At 41.1% G+C, this 18,569-nt stretch overlaps 1 protein-coding gene across 1 annotated transcript in view; it reads left to right on the top strand.

Annotated features, from left to right (window-relative positions):
• Nucleotides 1–18,569, top strand: part of LOC146788598 (tenascin-X-like) — a 694,637-nt gene that overhangs the window by 28,974 nt on the left and 647,094 nt on the right. The window contains exons 5-6 of the mRNA XM_085633173.1: nt 3,233–3,487; nt 5,334–5,588. Of these exons, the coding sequence (XP_085489299.1) occupies nt 3,233–3,487; nt 5,334–5,588 (510 nt within the window). The remainder of the gene's footprint in view (nt 1–3,232; nt 3,488–5,333; nt 5,589–18,569) is intronic.

The following is an 18,569-nucleotide window of genomic DNA, read 5'->3' as shown; positions in this document are numbered from 1 at the left end:
ATTTTGCATATTCTGTAAAGTGGAAATCATTGTAGATCTGTATCTTATAAATAAATTACATTGAATTGAAAAGTGGAAATCTAAAACATATTTTCAAAAGGAAAAGGAAATCTACCTGCACAAGCGAAGGGAGTAACAAAGCCACCATAGTTGCATGGTGTAAACATATAATTTATTGAAAAGTCTTCTAAGGAACACCAACAAGCCCTTCCTTGCCATAACATTTGCACTCTAGCAGATATTCTAAATTTGCAATCCCATTTTTATTTAAATACCAGTTTTATCAACCCTATAATTCACCTGCAGATTAAATTTGTGTGAATTTAAGAGTAACTGTAGATAATATTTTTGTAGAAATTTGGTCCATCAGAAAGAATAGCTTTAAAATCAATTTTTCATAATCATTATTGAAATATAATTTTCACTTTTGAAATGATGACCCTAATGGTTTCAATTATAACTGTATATGTCTTCACTTTTCAATCTTTACAGCATTAATTTATTTATTTAATTAATTGACCTGAGACTATAAAAACTACTGCTTCCCCAAATTTTGGGCCTTATTATGATGGTGGTGAAACCGCCGCCGACAGCTTGTTGTAAGCACGTTTTATGCCCGGCACATTACAATGGCAGGCGTGTCTATGGCGGTCAGGAAGACCGACCGTCACGGTTCCGACAGGCTCAAGGAGCCCGTCAAATCGTCGAAGAGGAATCATATCCCTACAATGGTGGCGGTGCCTGCCAGGCACTGCAGTAGGGATTATGATGTCCCTTACCGCCCGCCTTTTTTATGGCTGGTAATCTGCCATAAAAATGCAGGCAGAAAGGGAATTTGGGTGCCTGTAGTGGGCCCCCTTCCCCACTGCACCCCATATTCGGGCATCCGAATAGTGGGCCCCCTGCTATCCTTGCACCATGTGGCAGGCACCGCATTGTGCTTGCCACGTAGTGCAGAGATTTGTTACATGTCCCGTTTTAACAATTTTAAATATAGGTATTGCGACCGCCAACACAACCGTCGCATTGTAATTACCCACGTGAGACACGCCGCCTTGTAGGCAGGCGGTCCTACTCCACCATACGAGGGCTGATGGACTGAAGTCTGACCGCCATTGTAATCAACCCCTTTGTCTTCTGAATGAAAATTTGCCATGTATGCTCATGCAAACTTGACAAGTTATTTATGTAAACACCACCCTTCTCAAATGATAACAAAATGTGCTTCATCCTGCAATAGTGTGGATTTAGTGTTTCTGAGCAAATCCGTCATTTAGATGATAATCTGAAATGAATATAGTTACCCTAATGGAAGAAGGCTGAAGACATTTCGCTCCAGATTTACAAAGGTTTGATGTCAGGCTTGCATTACTTTTATTAAGCAGACCCAATGGCAAATCCTTTTCAGGATTTACAAACCAAAGCGAATTGGTATTTGTGTTAGTAAACCGAGACACAAACCAGTGTCAAGGGGGCATTCCATGTGTGGTACATGGACATTCCTGTGCAACCACACATGGTTTTGTATGCAAAACCCTATCTGCTAAACAGGCATTAAAAAGGAGATATGCTTTATACTGAAGTTAGTCTAAGGCTAGTATTAGGGTACCCTTCTGTTGAAATGAAGACACTCTGAAGCGGGTAAGTTCAAGCGTCTTTATTCTGTCATCCACTCTCCGCTACTGACAGCCTGTTGAACATTCCAAGGTGAACTCTCTAGGACCGTCCCAAGAGGGAGGAAATGCGGGGGAGGAAAGGAAGCTACCACTAGGAAAAGGAACTGGAAAACACGTCAGGGAAGGTTACATCACCTTCCAGTGCAAAACCAATGCCAGACTCACACAGACACATTTTCACTGTGGTGCAAAGATGTGTGTGTGGCGCTCGGCTGCCTGATTGTGCCCTGGTGCTAGGGAGAGAGCCGGATACACGATTTCTCTGTAGATATGGCGTTATCCTGCTCCCTCCCTGTCACACAATGAAGCACAGCACAGAGGTGCTGCTCTGGGACGTGTGACAGGTTTCTGATCCTCTTTTGAATAAGCATAGTTGCAAACTATGAATGAATGAATGAATTGAATGAATGAATTGGGTTTGTAAAGCGCACAATACCCAAGGGTGTCTTAGCGCTGGGCAGAACAAGACGAAAGGGAGGAAGCAGCAGCCAGGCAGATGACTCGCCAGACCCTGGAATTATTACCAGAAAAATTGTAGATTCACTATTACATCACAACATCAGCTTTGCAAAGGATGCCGGAAGCATATAAAGATGTGCATAGGAAAAGTATGCCTAATTGTGGAATCACAATACCTTGCAAGCTATGAAAAGAGAGGTAAGCACTTAAACCCCCTATTTGGCCTTTCAGTTGCATATTGTGAAAACCTTGAGGACTACAAGCTATTAATCCGAAGTAGAGTAAAAGTTTCTAAATGATAAAATAATAATGCATAATTGATTAATGTGCTTGCCCTGTTTCAAAACCCTATGATATAAGACTGCTCCTCCACTCTCAGTGAAAACTATTGCAAAACATTTGCAAGAAGTATGGACATATGTTTTGGTTACACATACCGGAGATTTGAGAACAAAGAACCAAAATGGAGTTCATTTTTTGGGAAAAACTTTCATTTTATGCACTTATTTCTTGGTATTATGAATTATCTAAATCTATTATAACATCTATTAGAGTGTACATTGGTGCTGTGACCTGTAGAACTTGAGACTCCAAAGTGGAAAGATAAATTTGATAGGTTAGAATTGCTCTGAATTGCAGTTGCTTCATTATTATCCACAGGAGAACGAATCTTGCTTTTTGTATTCACACAAAAAACAGCTTCTGCTTTTGCTGGTAAGAATTTGCAGTTCATGACAGATTTTTGTTAATGAGTTTGTTGGTTTATTATATGGCTAGCTCAATTTATTGCCTAGTATGTGAAGCAGCAAGAGACAGAGAGTGTGCATTGGTTGGTACTTGTACTGGGGAGATCACAAGGACCTTCGTAGCATCCATAATGGCCACATTCTGATGAGCTTCACTGATGAGTCGTTACCTTCAGTAGAGACCACCATGATGCTCTCAGTACAGGATGATATTTACTATTATCACTCGCCTGAGCAGGCAGAAGTCAGTTTTGTGTGTTCTTACGCTGCCTTTCTATTTGGAGATCAAACTTCATATAATTGCTTAAGAAATGTATGTGACAGTAACTCACATTCCTTTATTTTTCTCAGTACCCAATGTCACCAATAATCTGGACGTCACAGAAGTTACCATCGATTCAGTTTCCCTCAGTTGGCTACCACCGACTGGCAGCAAAAGCTTGTATGTAATACACGTGTTAGGGTATCCAGCCTCAAATGTGACAACATTCTCTGAATTTGTGTCTATCACAAATTTAATACCTGGAAATTACTACACCTTCTTAGTCTCAGCTGTGTCTGGAAATGGCCTTCAAGGAAATAGCAGCATGATATCAGAATACACAGGTGAGAATTTTCCATATGAAATTGAAATCATTTTTATAGTTTGCCATTTTAAGTGCAATATCAATGTTTAGAAGATTTATAAAACAGTGTTTAAAATGATAAAATAGTAATACTCAATTGATGAATGTGCTAGACCCGTTCTATAAGGTTATACTGTATCAGAATTTTTCTCCCACTCAATATCAAATGCTTTTTCACTCTTAGCGAAAAATTAATGGAAAGTATTTATTATATAGTATTGGTATAAGAAAGAAAATGCAGTCCAAAACAATTAACAAAGTCACAAAGCTGTTAGGTCCCAGCAAAGTTAAAGAAAATTAACAAATCATTTAAAAGTACCAAAACTATTAAAAAGTCAAAATCACAACACAATACAACTTCAAACTCAATTTATAAAAATAGAGGGACTTGTAAAAAGCAAAATGACACCAAAACAGCAAAAAACAAAAATGAGGAACTGTGATATGAAATGTAAAAGATTTAAGAGAAAAGGCGCAATGAAAAAGTAAAGAGACAATTGAAGGTCATTTTAGCATGTGCCCAAGAACTAGGCATGATTTCTGTCTGACTACGATAGAGTCCATGATTTCACTCTCTGTCTAGGGCCTGTTTCTTGGTCCCTCCTGTGCTGCTGACACAAGATCACGATGCTCTGTAACCCTGTTGTCGTAGGATTTGAAGGTAGACTTCACAGTCATTTCTCCAATGTAGTGCATGGTAACAGTTTGTCTTATTTAACATGCAACAAAACATACAGTACATATGACCTACATATACATTACAACACAAACACAACATATAGATGTGTTTCAGATTTACACACATTGAACTTACCTATCTTTCGAGCAGCAAAACATCACTCCGTTGGGACACCGCCGCCAAGAGATTGCCAGCCCATTGGGAACATCGTAATTGCCTCTGAGTTATACCGCCATCCTGACGGCGGCGGAGTACTGGCAGCCAGCAACATCGTCGTAATACAGTGGGCTGGAGATTGCCAACCTGGACAAGTTCCCACTAAAAACCATCAGTTTTGGCAAAAAAAAGCTCAAAGCAAGAAAAGTTCAAATTTCACTCCCAGAGAGGCTTGCTCATTGGCTGGATACTTTTCCTGCATTCACCATGTCAATATTTTTTCATTAAGAATTAGCCTCTTTTTTTAAGCGCAGAATTCTCCAACTGGGCAAGGCTGCAGGATGAGTCCTGGAAAATTGCAGTGAAGTCAAAAAGAATTTGCGCAAGAGTCTGGTGAACATCTTTTACAGGCGTCAAAAAGCTATGAGCAGGACTAAATTAAAATCTTTGCCTGGTAATGTCTCAGTTTGGTTGGATTTAATATCTTATACAAAGGACAATCAGTGTTGCTTTTCTGTATCCAGACCACATCTTGTCCTTCCCCTGAGAAGAATTTGCAGTGCATGACAGCTTTTTGTTTATGAGTTTGTTAAACAATGTGGGTATGTATTATATGGAATACATTCTAAGTTGATTGACATGGACATAAACATTATGCAAAATTGTTCATTTATTGATACCTTTACAGGGTTGAAATTAGCGGGATATCTTTACCATCCTTAATGGCCACAATCTGATGACCTTTACCAGTTTTAATTGTATTTGACTTCTTCATCAGTCGTTATCTTTGACAAAGACCATCACTTATGGCAACATATCTGCAGAGGTTGATGTTCACAGTGAAGGATGCTATTGACTATTAGAATCATCCTAAGCAGGCATCAGTCAGTGTGGAGTATTCCTACTTTGGCATTTCTAGGAGATCAAACTTTAGATAATTGCATAAGAAATGTATGTAATAGTGACTCACATTCTTTTATTTTTCTTTCAGTGCCCAATGTCACCAATGATCTGAACGTCACCGATGTTTCCCTCGATTCTGTTTCCCTCAATTGGCTGCCACCGACTGGCAACAGAAGCTTCTATTTGATACAAGTTTTAGGTGACCCAGCCTCAAATGTGACAACATTCTATGAAGACGTGTCTATCACAAATTTAATACCTGGGAATTACTACATGTTCTTTGTCTCAGCTGTGTCTGGAAATGGTCTTCAGGGAAAGAGCAGCATGATATCAGTATACACAGGTGAGCATTTTTCATATGAAATTGAAACAATTTTTATAGTTTGCCATTTCAGGTGCAATATCAATGTTCAAAAGCTTTATATAACAATTTTGAAAATTATAAAATAATAATGCGCAATTGATGAACGTGCTAGAACTATTGTAAAAAGTTGTGGCGTAACAAAAGTTTTCTCCTGCTCATATACCAACTGCCTTTTCATTTCTAGTGGCAAATTAATGCAAAGGATTTGTATAAAGTATGGGTATAAGAAAGTGAATTACTAATTGGGGTGAATGTTACTCCACGACAATGAATAAGGTCACTAAGCTGTTAGGTCCCCGCAAAGTTAGTGAAAATATGTAAAGCATTTAGAAGATCGGAAAAAGGTAAAAAGTCAAACTCATAACACAATTAAAATTAAAATCAAATTTATAAATTAAGAAGAATATGTAATAAACTAAATGACACCAAAACAACAAAAATCCAAAATGAGGAACCAGAAACATGAAATGTAAAAGATTTAAGAGAAAAGCATAGTAGCAAATTAAAGAGACAATTTAAGGTAATTTTGGCATGTGCTCTAGACCTAGGCATGATTTCAGGCTCACTGCGACAGAGCACGGGTCGGAGACACCCAAAAGGTTCATCCCAGTCAACGATTTTTACCTTCTCACTTACTCTCTGAAATGGAAGTTTAAATCCTCTAGCGGGGCAAGGTTGCAGACTGTAACTGAGGAAGTCCATTCGAAGCCAGGTAGCCTCTGGACATGGTCCCACTAAAGCCATCAGTTTTGGCAAGAAAATCTTTGAGCACAAAACGTTTAATTTGCCCAGCCAAAGAGGTCCGCTCTTTGGCCGAATACTTTTCTTGCCTTCACCTTCGAGATTTCTTCATTCACACTTGAAGGCATATTCATGAATCTTTCTGCTGTGCAGGGCAGCACAGCAAGCCACCTTGCTGCATGGCCCTACATCACAGGGAAAGGACAAGAATGCACCATATTTATCCAAAAGGGCACATTTCTGACCTTTTCCCTTGAGCTGGCACCATTTTGGCAGCCTAGCGCCAATGCAGGGACCCTTACAACATTGTACAAGGGTGCCTGTGTTGTAGGCAGCAAAGTTTTTTTGCAGGAAGGAGCACCTTCCTGCACAAAAACAATCCTGAGAGGTGTTTTCCTCTTTCTATATGTGCTGCAGGATGCAGCACACATGTGAAGAGGAAAAAACAAGGACAAAAAAAAGGTTTTTCTCCTCATTACGCATCTACTGGGAAGAAAAATCTTTTTGGTGCATTCCCAGGTTTAAACGGTCTTGTAAATCTAGGAATGCATCTAAAACAAAAAGAGTTGTGTGGGAACACTCATGCAACGCCCATGGAATGACTTCCCTGGGCTGCGTTGTGTTACTCCATATTTTTTGATTCACTCAAAGCCAAGCAAAGCGGCATTGCTTGGATTCAGAAATATGACTTAAAGTTTGTGTTGCTCCTGCACTAGATTGCGTGGTCAAAGTGCAACACAAACTGGGTCATATATATGGCTTTTTTGAAGCACAGCATTCTCCATCAGGGCAAGGCTGCAGGCTGAATCCAGGAGAGTCTAATTAATATCAGAAAGGATTGGCGCAAGGGTGTGCTGAACATATGTTTCAAGCGTCAAAAACCTCTGAGTGGTACTAAATAGAAATCTTTGTCTGCTATGATCGCACCTTGATTGGATTTTCTTGAATAGTTAGTTCCAACCATCTGGAAGTCTGGAAGTCCAAACTTTTTCCAAGTCTCAACTTTTCTGAGATTGTTGGGGAAGTCCAGCTATACACAGACAAGGATCCGAGGACCTTTTAAGGGGCAGAATGTATTCCAGCAGACTCCTCCATTAAGTCCAGTTGCTACTGGGCAGTTCAGAACTTCAGGAAAATATCTCTTACATTTTGATGTGTCCCTGTAGCCACACAGGCGTTCAACCAACTGACCCATGGAGTCCACTTCTCTGTCCTTGGTACCAGGTACCAGTGTGAGAAGTTGCAGCCCTTCAGATCTCCTCACAGATCACAAACGATAGGTGCACTCCTTTTTCTGTTCTCACAGATGTCTATAAAGTGTTCTATGGAGCTATGGGTGAGGTGCCATCTTTGAGGATTTTGATAATTAGCAGATGGTGGTAACTACTCAACATTCCCTAACCAACTGGGTAAAAGTTCCAAACCAAACTTGTTCATCTAGGGCAAAGATTTTACCTTCTGACTTACTCTCTGAAATTAAATTTGAAATCCTCTAATGAGGCATGGTTGCAGACTATATCTGAGGAATTCCATTCGAAAACACATAGCCACTGAACAAGGTCCCAGTCAATATATCAAATTTGGAAGGATAAACTCATAGTGGAAAAAGTTCAAATTTCTCACCCATAGAGGTCCGCTCATTGGGCGAGTCTTTTGGCACCTCCAACCAGTCAAGATTTTCTGACTTAGCCTCTTTTTTGGAGCTCAGTATCCTCCAACAGGGCCAAGCTGCAGGCTGAGACCGGGAAGGTTGCACTGAAGTCAGAAAGGATTGCTGCAAGGGTTTGCTGAATATGTTTTTCAAGCATCAAAAAGCTCTGATCCAGAACAAAATGAAATCTTTGAATCTTTGCCTGCTAAGGCCACACTGAAGTTGGATTGAATTGGGTGGTTGGTCCCCGTCCACTGTAGGTCCTGGAAGTTCAAAGTTTTTTTAAGTCCCAACTTTTCAGAGAATGTTGGGAAAGTCTAGCTGGACAAAGTTAAGGATCATAGGACCTTAGGGACAGCATTCAAGGATCAGAACATACTACAGTAGAGTCCACCAGCAGATCCAGATAAGGTTCAGCTGCAACTGAGCAGGGGGCACTTCAGAAAAATGGTCTGGTACATATTTCTGGGGTCCCTGCAGCCACATAGGAGTTGAGCCAACTGACACATGGAACCCACGTCTTTGTCCTGGGTACAAGTGTGAGCACGCGCAGCCCTTCACGTCTACTGACAGGTCTCAAACAGCAGGTGCAGTCCTTCTTCGGTTCTTCCAGAGGTCCAGAGGGTGATCTATTTTGATATACAAGCTTTCTGGGCATCCCTAGCTAGAGGATGGGGGTAACTTCTCAATACTTCCTAGTCAATGCAATAATTCCTAATCAATGGGGTAAATCTTCCTGGAACCAACCCTTCCCACTTTTGGAGCACATCATGTTTGCCTTACTGCAAGCTATCCACATTGTGCTACTCTAATGTAAATCCAACATGACACAGGACTTCTGCCCCCGAAGGTGACCCGTGGGAAAGGCAGGGTTGTGTTTAGGGAAATGGCAGTCCATTCCTCCTCCGCTACATGAAACGTATCCTAGGAAGAACTTCCTCTCTCACTGGTCTGGTGTCCAACTGGTTAACTTTGACCTACTGGAACAGAGGCTTCTCTATCCTCTGGTCTCTTCTTACAATGACCTATGAATTGACAGGCTTCACCTTTATTCTTTTCATGTTAATGACAATTCAGGAACCTTGCCAGCTGCCCTTCCTGAGCTAATAGTGGTTTATGTGCCCTGTGTCCAGTATATTCTGTTGCAAAAGTATACATAACCTGAGGCATAAAATGCTTGAATTAATCTCAGTCTACCGGTAATTACTCAAGGCTGTGTATCACTCCAGCGTTATTTTCCACAACATGTAAATCGCTATTAGGAAATCTCCATTCAGGAAATGCAAAATGGAATGTACGAAAATAGATATTTCCTAATACGAATTCCTACTTTGTAAGAATAGCTATTAGGAAATCACTATTTAAGAGATGCTAAACTAATCATTCCTGTGGGCCCAAAGGCCCATAGGTATGAATGGTTTAGTCTAAGTTCCCCCTTTATGCAGCCTAAAAAGAAGTGGTGCGCATTTAGAGCCCTTGGGGCAAGTGTGTGCCTTACAATGCTTTTTGCAAATTGCACCTGGTTACAATTGGCTTGGAATCGATGGTGATAGCATTTCCTAAATGCCCATTTTGCATTTAGGAAATGCTTTGTACATGTGGTTAGGAAATCGCAAATAGGAAATCCCTATTTGCGATTTACTATTTAGGGAATTGCAAAATTAAATTTCTACTGGGTAGAAACCACATTTCATGATTCCCCATCTGCCTTTGTACAGATTTAAAGGCAATTTAGCATTTCTTAAACGACCAACATTGAGATTCGGTCTCTTTAAGAATGCAAAATCCTTTCGGACATCTGGCCCTATGTGTGCAACCAATCATGTTTGTGCAGCATCAAGAGGCTTTAGGTCCTTTTTGATAAAGAGATGTTGGGTGAGAGAGAACTTGTTGTTAACAGCCCTTGCAAGATGTGTTCTCCTGCAGTTGAAGGCATTTATGGCAATTGAACCCTTCAATGGTACCACTGAAGGCCAACAATCGTTAGCAAAGGAAGAAGGGCAGTTTGGACATTTGGTACTAGACCTACTCTTAGGCATAGGTGTTTCACATCGATGCAGTCCATTTCCACTGCTAGTGTACAGGAACATGCAAGAAGTCAACCCAATCCAAAGATGGGTATCAGGCAAATTTTGCTGCCTGTTTACCCCAAAGTTAACTATTCTTAAGACTTGCAGTGCTCCAGCATAATTTTTCCCACTCCTGGAATCGTAAGAAGATGATGCTGTCCATGCATTTAAACCTTTTAATATGCATCACAGGTCGCTGGGGCAGTTCACACTTTGGTCTACCTAAATGCATGCCATCTACATGTTTAGCCATTAAAATAATCCTACATCTTGTCATACATAATATGTCATCTGTATGAACAGACAGCTTATCTTTTCGTTCCCCTCTTCAAATTGTTGATCCTAATTTCATCATCGGACGGAGCCCCGGCGGCAAGGCCACATTTCCGTGCAGCAGCATGGTCTGGTTTGTCTTCATTTCCATGCTTCACCATGGACACTTGGCTGAAAATCAAGAACCACTCCATGGAGCAGACATTGTAAACACTTGTATAACAAGTGGGGAGTTGAGAAAGGGCAGTAAAACCAGGGCAAGGGGTGTGTAGTGAACTATAGTTTATTATGTACGGATCTCCAAACTCCAGGGAGGGGAGAGGTGAAAGGGAGTCCAACCCTCATAAGCACGGAGGTTCCCACTGACTGAGGACCCATCAAGACGCTGTGGAGGTCCCTGTTGTAGCAGGTAAGTAGCAGTATGGCAGTACAGAAGTGCAAGAGAAAGTTAATTACAAGGTCAAAGTTTATTGTGAGGGCTCTGGTTGGGCGTATGGATCCTTGAGGTTTCACCACAGTAAACCAGACCCGAGGGCAACCCATGCAGCTTGCAGGCTTTCCATGTCTATTTGTTGCTTATTAGCTCCTTTTAGAGTTTCCTGGAATTGTTTTGGTGGAGCCATCCATCTTGTGCCATGTAACAGTAGTTATGTTATGTTATATTAAATGTATAAAGCGCTCAGCTACTCAAAGTGTCCCGGCGCTTGCTCCATAACGAAGGTGAACTTCCACTAAATCAGGACCTAAAAGAGCAATGTTTTGAGCTTTTTTCTAAACAACAATGGGTCTTGACTGGCCCGAAGTACCAATGGTAGCTCATTCCAGGCCAGACCGGCTTTACGAGCAAAAGAGTTCCCACCCAGCATTTGGGGCTTAAACCTAGGGATTTGCATCAACAGCTGATCAGAGGAACGAAGTTGTCTGCCTGGTCTGTAGAAAACAAATCTTTTTTGAAGGTAAGATGGACCTGACCCGTAAAGGGCCCGATGTACAATGGATAACATCTTGAATCTCAGCCGAGAGTCGACTGGAAGCCAATGCAAATTGCACAAATGGCTCCGAACACTCTGAGTCGGAGAAAGGCCAAGCAACAGTCTAGCGGCCGAGTTTTGAACTACTTGCAACTTTTTAACTAAATAGGCAGGACATCCAACCAGAATTGCGTTGGCATAATCCAACCAAGACAAAATCAATGCCCGGACCACAGTTTCCTTGGCACAAGTAGGCAAAAGAGGGAGAAACTTCCTCAATATTTTTAAAGTGCCGAAGCAAGTTCCTACCAGTTTCTGCACATGAGTAGAAAAGTTCAGGTTTTCCTCGAACCAGACCCCGAGATTTTTTACAGCGCCCTTACCCATAGATGGCCACAACCTTTCCCTAAAATCCGCAGGGAACGATCCATACAACAGCACTTCCGATTTTTCTTTGTTGCACTTTAATTGTGCATTCACCAGCCAATGAAACACGGCCGTCAAACAGAGCTGCGCGGCCTCAACTGAATTGTCTCCATTCCTCCAAGAGAACAGTAGCTGGGTATCATCAGCATATGCCATCACCTTAGCCCCCAGTGACTCAGCAAGATAGATCAGTGGAGTCACATAGATGTTGAAAAGCAGAGGGCTAAGTGATGACCCCTGTGGAACCCCAGTAACCAACTGCAGAGGGGTAGAGGCATAAGGTGGAAGCCAGACCTGTTGAGATCTGTTTCCTAAAAAAGATCTAATCCAGCTCAGCACCTTTCCCGAAACACCGATAACCTCCAGTCGGTCAAGAAGCAAAGAGTGCGGCACCGTATCGAATGCCGCTGAGAGATCAAGCATGACCAAAGCCGCTCTCCCACCGGCATCCAAGCTCTCCCGAACTCTATTAGCTAAGGCGTCCCCACATGAATCCAAAAATACATTGGCTAGCCCCGGTGGACGATAAATCAAAGACCCACCCAAAGTAAAGTGGGCTGAGAGTTGTAAATTAAAACCAAGAGCCTCACATGCCCCCCAGATGGAAGATGTTTCACCAAACAGAGTCCAACACTGTCTGTATAAAATAGCCAGTCCGCCCCCCCTCTACCGACAGGGCGATCAGCTCGATGGATTTTGTAGCCAGCTGGCGAGGCCAAAGCCACAATAGGATTAGAGAGAACATCAAGCCACGTCTCTGTAATAAATAGTAAGTCTAAATGATTATCAGAGACCATATCCGCAACATCAACATAATGCCTTCTCAAGGACCTAGCATTAGTGAGGGCGGCCCTGATGTTCCCTTGGACAGGTGAAGCAGTAGACACTCTATCGGGAGGGAGCTGGGTACCAAAACAAAAGCCACAATCCACACAGGCAGAGATGTTCGAGAGGCACGCCAAGTGAATGTCGTGTGAGGGACATTGAGGGGGACGAAAAGACGTTAGGGACGCACTAGAATACTGCACAATATTACTCTTAGTTACAATCTGACAAGCAGTATAACTCGCCCAGAGCCCTGCCTTAGCACGGACGGGCGCAGACAAGCTTGCCTTAAGTGCGCCTTCGGCGTGCCATCGGCGCGCCCGCTGCGCTCGCCTGCTGCGCGTACAAAAGCAGCCCATTAAATAGACAGGTTAATGACGTAGAACGAGTGTACCGCTGACCGCGAGGAGCGCGCGTCCCGTCCCAAATGGCGGGTAGCCGAGAATGGCTCCGTCAACAATGTAAGGCACAGAATGAGCAACGTTAAAAATAACTCTGAAGTCCCCCTGTGAAAAACATAAAAGAAATAGCCCGTTTCCCCCCAGTTTTCATACGAACAGCACTACAATTTTTTTAACCGTTTCTTAGAAGCAATTCTAATAAAATTAAGTAGCGGAGAGCACCTTACTGTAGTGGTGTCCTAAATGAATCCCACTGTGCTTTATAATTAATACAATGTTACGGACTGAGGATGAACAACAGTAGATATCCCCTCCAGCATTTGCAGAATATCCTTTCAATGTTTGCATCCAAACACACCTTCACACTTCTACCCCCAGAGCTGATCAGCACTCCTTGCTCAAGCGGTGGCCTACTGGCGACATAACATTGAACAGACTGTTTACCTTACCTTAGCAGCTATCAAAGTACCTGATGTAGCACTATCTTCACATGTAAATAATGGTGTTTCTCTCTACAGTATTGCATTCTGAAGTAGCACGTCATCTCAAATGTCCCCTATATATCCTAAAATGCAGCATGAAAAATGATCTTTACTTGAACCCTCTGGTGGTCACCTCTCCCTTTGTCCTTCCATCCTTTACATGCCTCTTCTACTTGAAATAATCTTCCTCTTAGTGACATCTATGTTTTCCTTAATTTCTATTGATGTATTTCAGCAAAGTGCAAACAGCTCATTTTAAAGATCACAACCTCTCCTTTTTCTGAAAATGACAACCTAATACTAGCTAACCTCCACTAGCTAATCTATTAACCCCACCAAACACAGGGGCTCGCTTATCCAACTTCTCTTCTATACAGAGCCATTCTCCTCAATTGTGGCAGTCTCAGAGCCTGTCCCTGGGTATTCAGCTCCCTCCTTGAGTCCTGGTTGGACTGTGGCTAGCCACAATTATTCCACGTCAAGAGAGTTAAGCTTTGAGCATCATCGTTAATGCATATGCGTATTCTGTGTGCTTGTACTGTTATAAGTGTCACCGTTTATTTTGTATCCCTCACTTTTTTAGATACCCGAGCAGTGGTTCTGAGATGTTACTCTGTTGTTGTGGCTGCAATTCAGAACTAGTGTCTCAATGTCTTTTCCCTTATTGATTGCTCCCCAAGGTTTCTAAACTACATGTCGTCATTGAGTACCTCGGTTGGAATAGGTGGATACATTTAAATGCGGGCTCTACTCCTGATGGATATTACATTTCTATGCTTCAGTTCTGACAATGTTTTCGTGTGTGAGGATATATTTTCAGGAGCTGGTTTAATAATAACAAATATCCAACAATAAGGTGTAAAGTTATATTTTTCTGTATAGCCACGTAGGAATTCATACAACCCCTTCGCTGCTGCAACATTTGTCTACAGGCACAATCTTCAAAACTTTCATATGCCATCTATTTAAATTGAGGTATTATTAATTGTGCCATTTTTACCAGCAAAAGGTTTTTGCATGGGTCTATGTTTTATTAGAGAAATACTTTTAACACTTTTAGTACCTTAGGAAGGGTATCTTTACAATGTGTTTATCAGCAGCATGAGAATTAATTTTTATATGTTGAAATGTTGAATTCAGGAATGTGTATTCAAATTGCACCTTTTGTATACCTTTATTAATTTCAATCTTTAAATGTGTAACTATTTAATTTAGTAAATCCAATTAAATCCTGCTCTTTCTCTGGACTCTTTGCCTTTGTGTTAACAAAAAGAAATCAGCAAGTTTGGTCAAACAGTGCTGAATCCTCAAACATCTCAAATAATGAAATCTACATTTTTGTGAGATTAATGCTCCAGGGAGGGCCAGGAGCAAGGATTACTGTTGCCCTGTGGGGAGCAAGTATAGCACTCAGCCACAATGAAAGACTTCGGGGTTGGGATGATGCTATATCAGACCGAGAGCTAATATTAGATTTCAAGCATGACAAGAGATGTTGGGCAGCAAGCAGACATGCCTTTATTAAACTCACACAGGGAGACCCTGGTAAAAACATTAGTCCTGTGTTGTGACCGCAATCATGCCCAAAGCTGTTAGGTAGGCAGGCATGGCCTCTATTTAATCCTTCTGGCAGATCCCCAGGAGGGGAATAGAACTGTATTGTAACCCTAAACAAGCTGCTGAAAAAAGAGGTGCTAACCTCAAACATCTGTAATCAAGTTGAGAGTCATGGTTCTCAGTCTCTGTGGTCTCGGCTGTGTAATCACTGCGGTCTCCATTCGTGTGGTGTAACCAGTCGGTCCCCTTTAAATACCAGTATTGATGTTGCTTCCGCACATAGTAGCACCATGTTCAGCATCAACATGTATGACCTTTTTAATATTACTGGTCGTCATCTTCGAATGGTACTCCCTTGGCCTAATCTATATTAATTCTAACCTTATCTGTAATCGGGGTAGTTTGCGCTTTAATGTCACAGAGAGAATAAATATCTGAAAACAAAACCTTGATTTTCTATTCTTTACAGGAGACCATGAAATCTATAGCCAGAAATGCATTTCCTAGTCCTTATTAAGTCCAGCTTGGGCAGTGTTAAACCTAAGGAGGGTTTTGGTTTCCTATCCTCTTAGTCTAAGTTTTAGACCACTCACTCTTATGTGTCTGTGGACTTGTTCAATCCCTATGAATGTGAAAGCTGATGGTGCTCTAGATAGTGTTCCAGCAATGGTTGTTTGGTGTCCCATTTATGGATGTTCTGGTAGTGTTCCTAGATTCGTTGTTTAAGTTATCTGAACGTACTACCTAAATTTATCTTGTGATGGGGAATTTGATGATATAGTTCACAAAGTTACTATTGCAATTGATCCAAGTAATGATTTTATATTTTGTCCCTTTCAGTATGATAAGTTATTTTTCTTTATTATTCACAAGTTTGCAGGTGGAACAATCATGGCCGTTAAAGAATACCTGTTGTGTGAAGAAGGTGCTATTCTTGATTCATGCATCCTGGAAGTGTCATGTACTTAGGAATTGTTTTTTTGTTTTTCTTAAATATTTTTTTATTGAGCGGGAAAAAACAGACATAATAATCATGGATACCCAATCTCACATTTCATTACACAATAAATTGCATACATTCATATTCTATTTTATATCATATATAACCAGCATTCCATATAATAAAACATTGATTACCTAAAATACAGATGCAAGAGTACCAAAAATATTGCTGCAAACTGGGATCGATCTAACAGTTAAATCAAAGTTTATAGATTAACACCCCTAATTTTACACAGAGGATACCCTGCTTTGCACATTGTCATTTGGATATGTCACCAGAAAATTGCCCTCCCAAGTCGCTCCAAATCTACGAAGCGCCCCTACCCTTTTTGCGTAAACCTCTTCAAATTGGTAGGTCCGGTCCAACTTAGGAAGCCAATGTCCCATTGAAGGTACCCTCGGTGATCTCCAATCTTCCAACACCAAGGATCTAGCTACCACTATAGCTATGAAAACAAAGTATTACCTATGTTTTGGTAGCTGACTACCTGAGCGACATTGATGACAGGATAACCAAAGACATACAACCACTAATAAACCTAAAAACCTCCTCTCAAAAGTATTGCAGTCTCGGACATGTAAACAATATATGTATCCCTTCACCTGCCCCCATAAAATTGAAACTCAAACATTCATTTGGGATTGATGGAAACCAATTATGTAGTCTGAGGGGAGTATAATATACCAACCCTCTAGAAAGAAAAGACATTCTCAGAGCTTTATTCCCACACTCGCACACTTGTTGCCATTTCTGAATATTAAACAATTAGTTTCCTGAGCACTTTTAGGAAGTATTACCTCAACGAGATTCTTATTCGTACCCTGGGGGAGTAACCAATACCAGTTTCCAACACCACTCAGATTCAACTCAAAAGCTGCTTTTAGGATTATTCTTTCCCTCTCATTAATTATGTTGTAGTTATTTGAAAGAAAGCATGTTATCTGCCTAAAACTTAACTACAGATCTCGACTTTGGGGTTCAAATTGCAATACAAATGATTCCCATGCTACAAAATTGGTACCAATATAGAAATCCACTAGCTAACAAAAGCCTAGATCTGCAGTCCCTTTTGTGAAAGGTGGAGACCCCATAGTTCACAGACTTAGAGAGAGGTGTATACGTGCATGTTGGAACACTGTAAGTTTTATAAACCGCTGCGTATGATTTGTAATTATATTTACGACCTTATATCTTGTCTTCTTAGGTAATTTTGTAGTGTGCAAAAATGCTGGTAGCTCAATTGCGCTTTCTGTTAGCATAAGACTTAACAAAAATTATCAAATTTCGACGAAGGGGCTGCTAGCTGAGTTAGTAAGATAACTAACGCAGCTTGAGAATAAGTAGAGAAGTGAGGTAGTGCAAGCTTCCCCCCTGCTCAACATCTAATTGTAAAATGGATAGTTTGACCCCAGGTTTTGATTTGCCCATAAAAAGTCACAGATAACTTTATCCACTTCATTTAAATATGGGATTGATATTTTTAAAGGAAGATTTAGAAACAGAAACATCAGCAAGGGAAGTATAGACATTTTTAATAGGGAAACTCAGCCTCCTATAGACAGAGGTAAAAGCGACCATCTTTCAAAGATGTTTTTTTAATTAAGCGTAATTACATAATTTATATGAAACAGTCAAGAAAAATTGGCTTGATTAACCTTAGACCCCCTCCCCCCACCTCTATAAATGCCTAGATTTCCCCTAGTCCGGATTTGTTGTTTGCCTTATCTAGGTTCAGATATAAAATCATATCATCAGCAAACAGCTAATTTTTGCCATTCCTGTTAGGGGAGCCAGAATTGATGGGCAACCCTGCCTAGTACCCCGCCTAATCACCACTTTACCCGCCTGATCCGCAGATATGATTATTTTTGCAATTGCCCCCTTATAAATTCCTCTTAGCATTTCTATCAGTGGGGTGGAAAACCAAACTTCCCTAAAATAAAAGAAAAGAGCCTGCCAATCCACCAGATCGAATGCCTTTTCTGCATCCATCATTTCGATAGCCACTCTATCCTTCCTGACTGAAAAATAATCGATAGCTTGAATTAAAAAAAAAGTATTCATAGCCATCAACCTACCGGGCAGAAACTCTGTTTCGTCAGCGCAGCGAGTACCACCTGCTGTGCACATCCTGAGATCCCATTTGCCCAAATGTTCATACAAAGCTTGTAGTCTATATTTAACAGACTTATTGGGCGATAGGAGCTTAGGACCTTAGGTTCCTTATCTATCTTCAGGATAGTAATCACAACTGATTCCTTGAATCTGTCAGAGACAGGCAACGCACCCATAATCTGATTGTACAGGAATAACAAAAAAGGGGGGAGCTCATCCAAAACCAGCTTATAGACTTTAATCGGTATTCCATCATTACCACTTACCTGAGCACCAGCCATTCCTTTTACAATTTCCTTAGTTCTGCAGGTGTAATCAGTACATTCAGAGCCTTACAATTATCCTTAGTAATCATGGGTAACTGAACTTCAGGAAAGAATTCCTCAAGGGCCTGGGTGTTAACTAGCTGGGTCTCTGCATACATTTCCTTAAAGTGAGAAACAAAC

This window comes from Triturus cristatus, chromosome 11, assembly GCF_964204655.1.
Source record: "Triturus cristatus chromosome 11, aTriCri1.1, whole genome shotgun sequence".
Taxonomy (NCBI): domain Eukaryota; kingdom Metazoa; phylum Chordata; class Amphibia; order Caudata; family Salamandridae; genus Triturus; species Triturus cristatus.
Note: the sequence above shows the minus strand (reverse complement) of the source record. Positions and strands in the feature narration are given on the sequence as shown.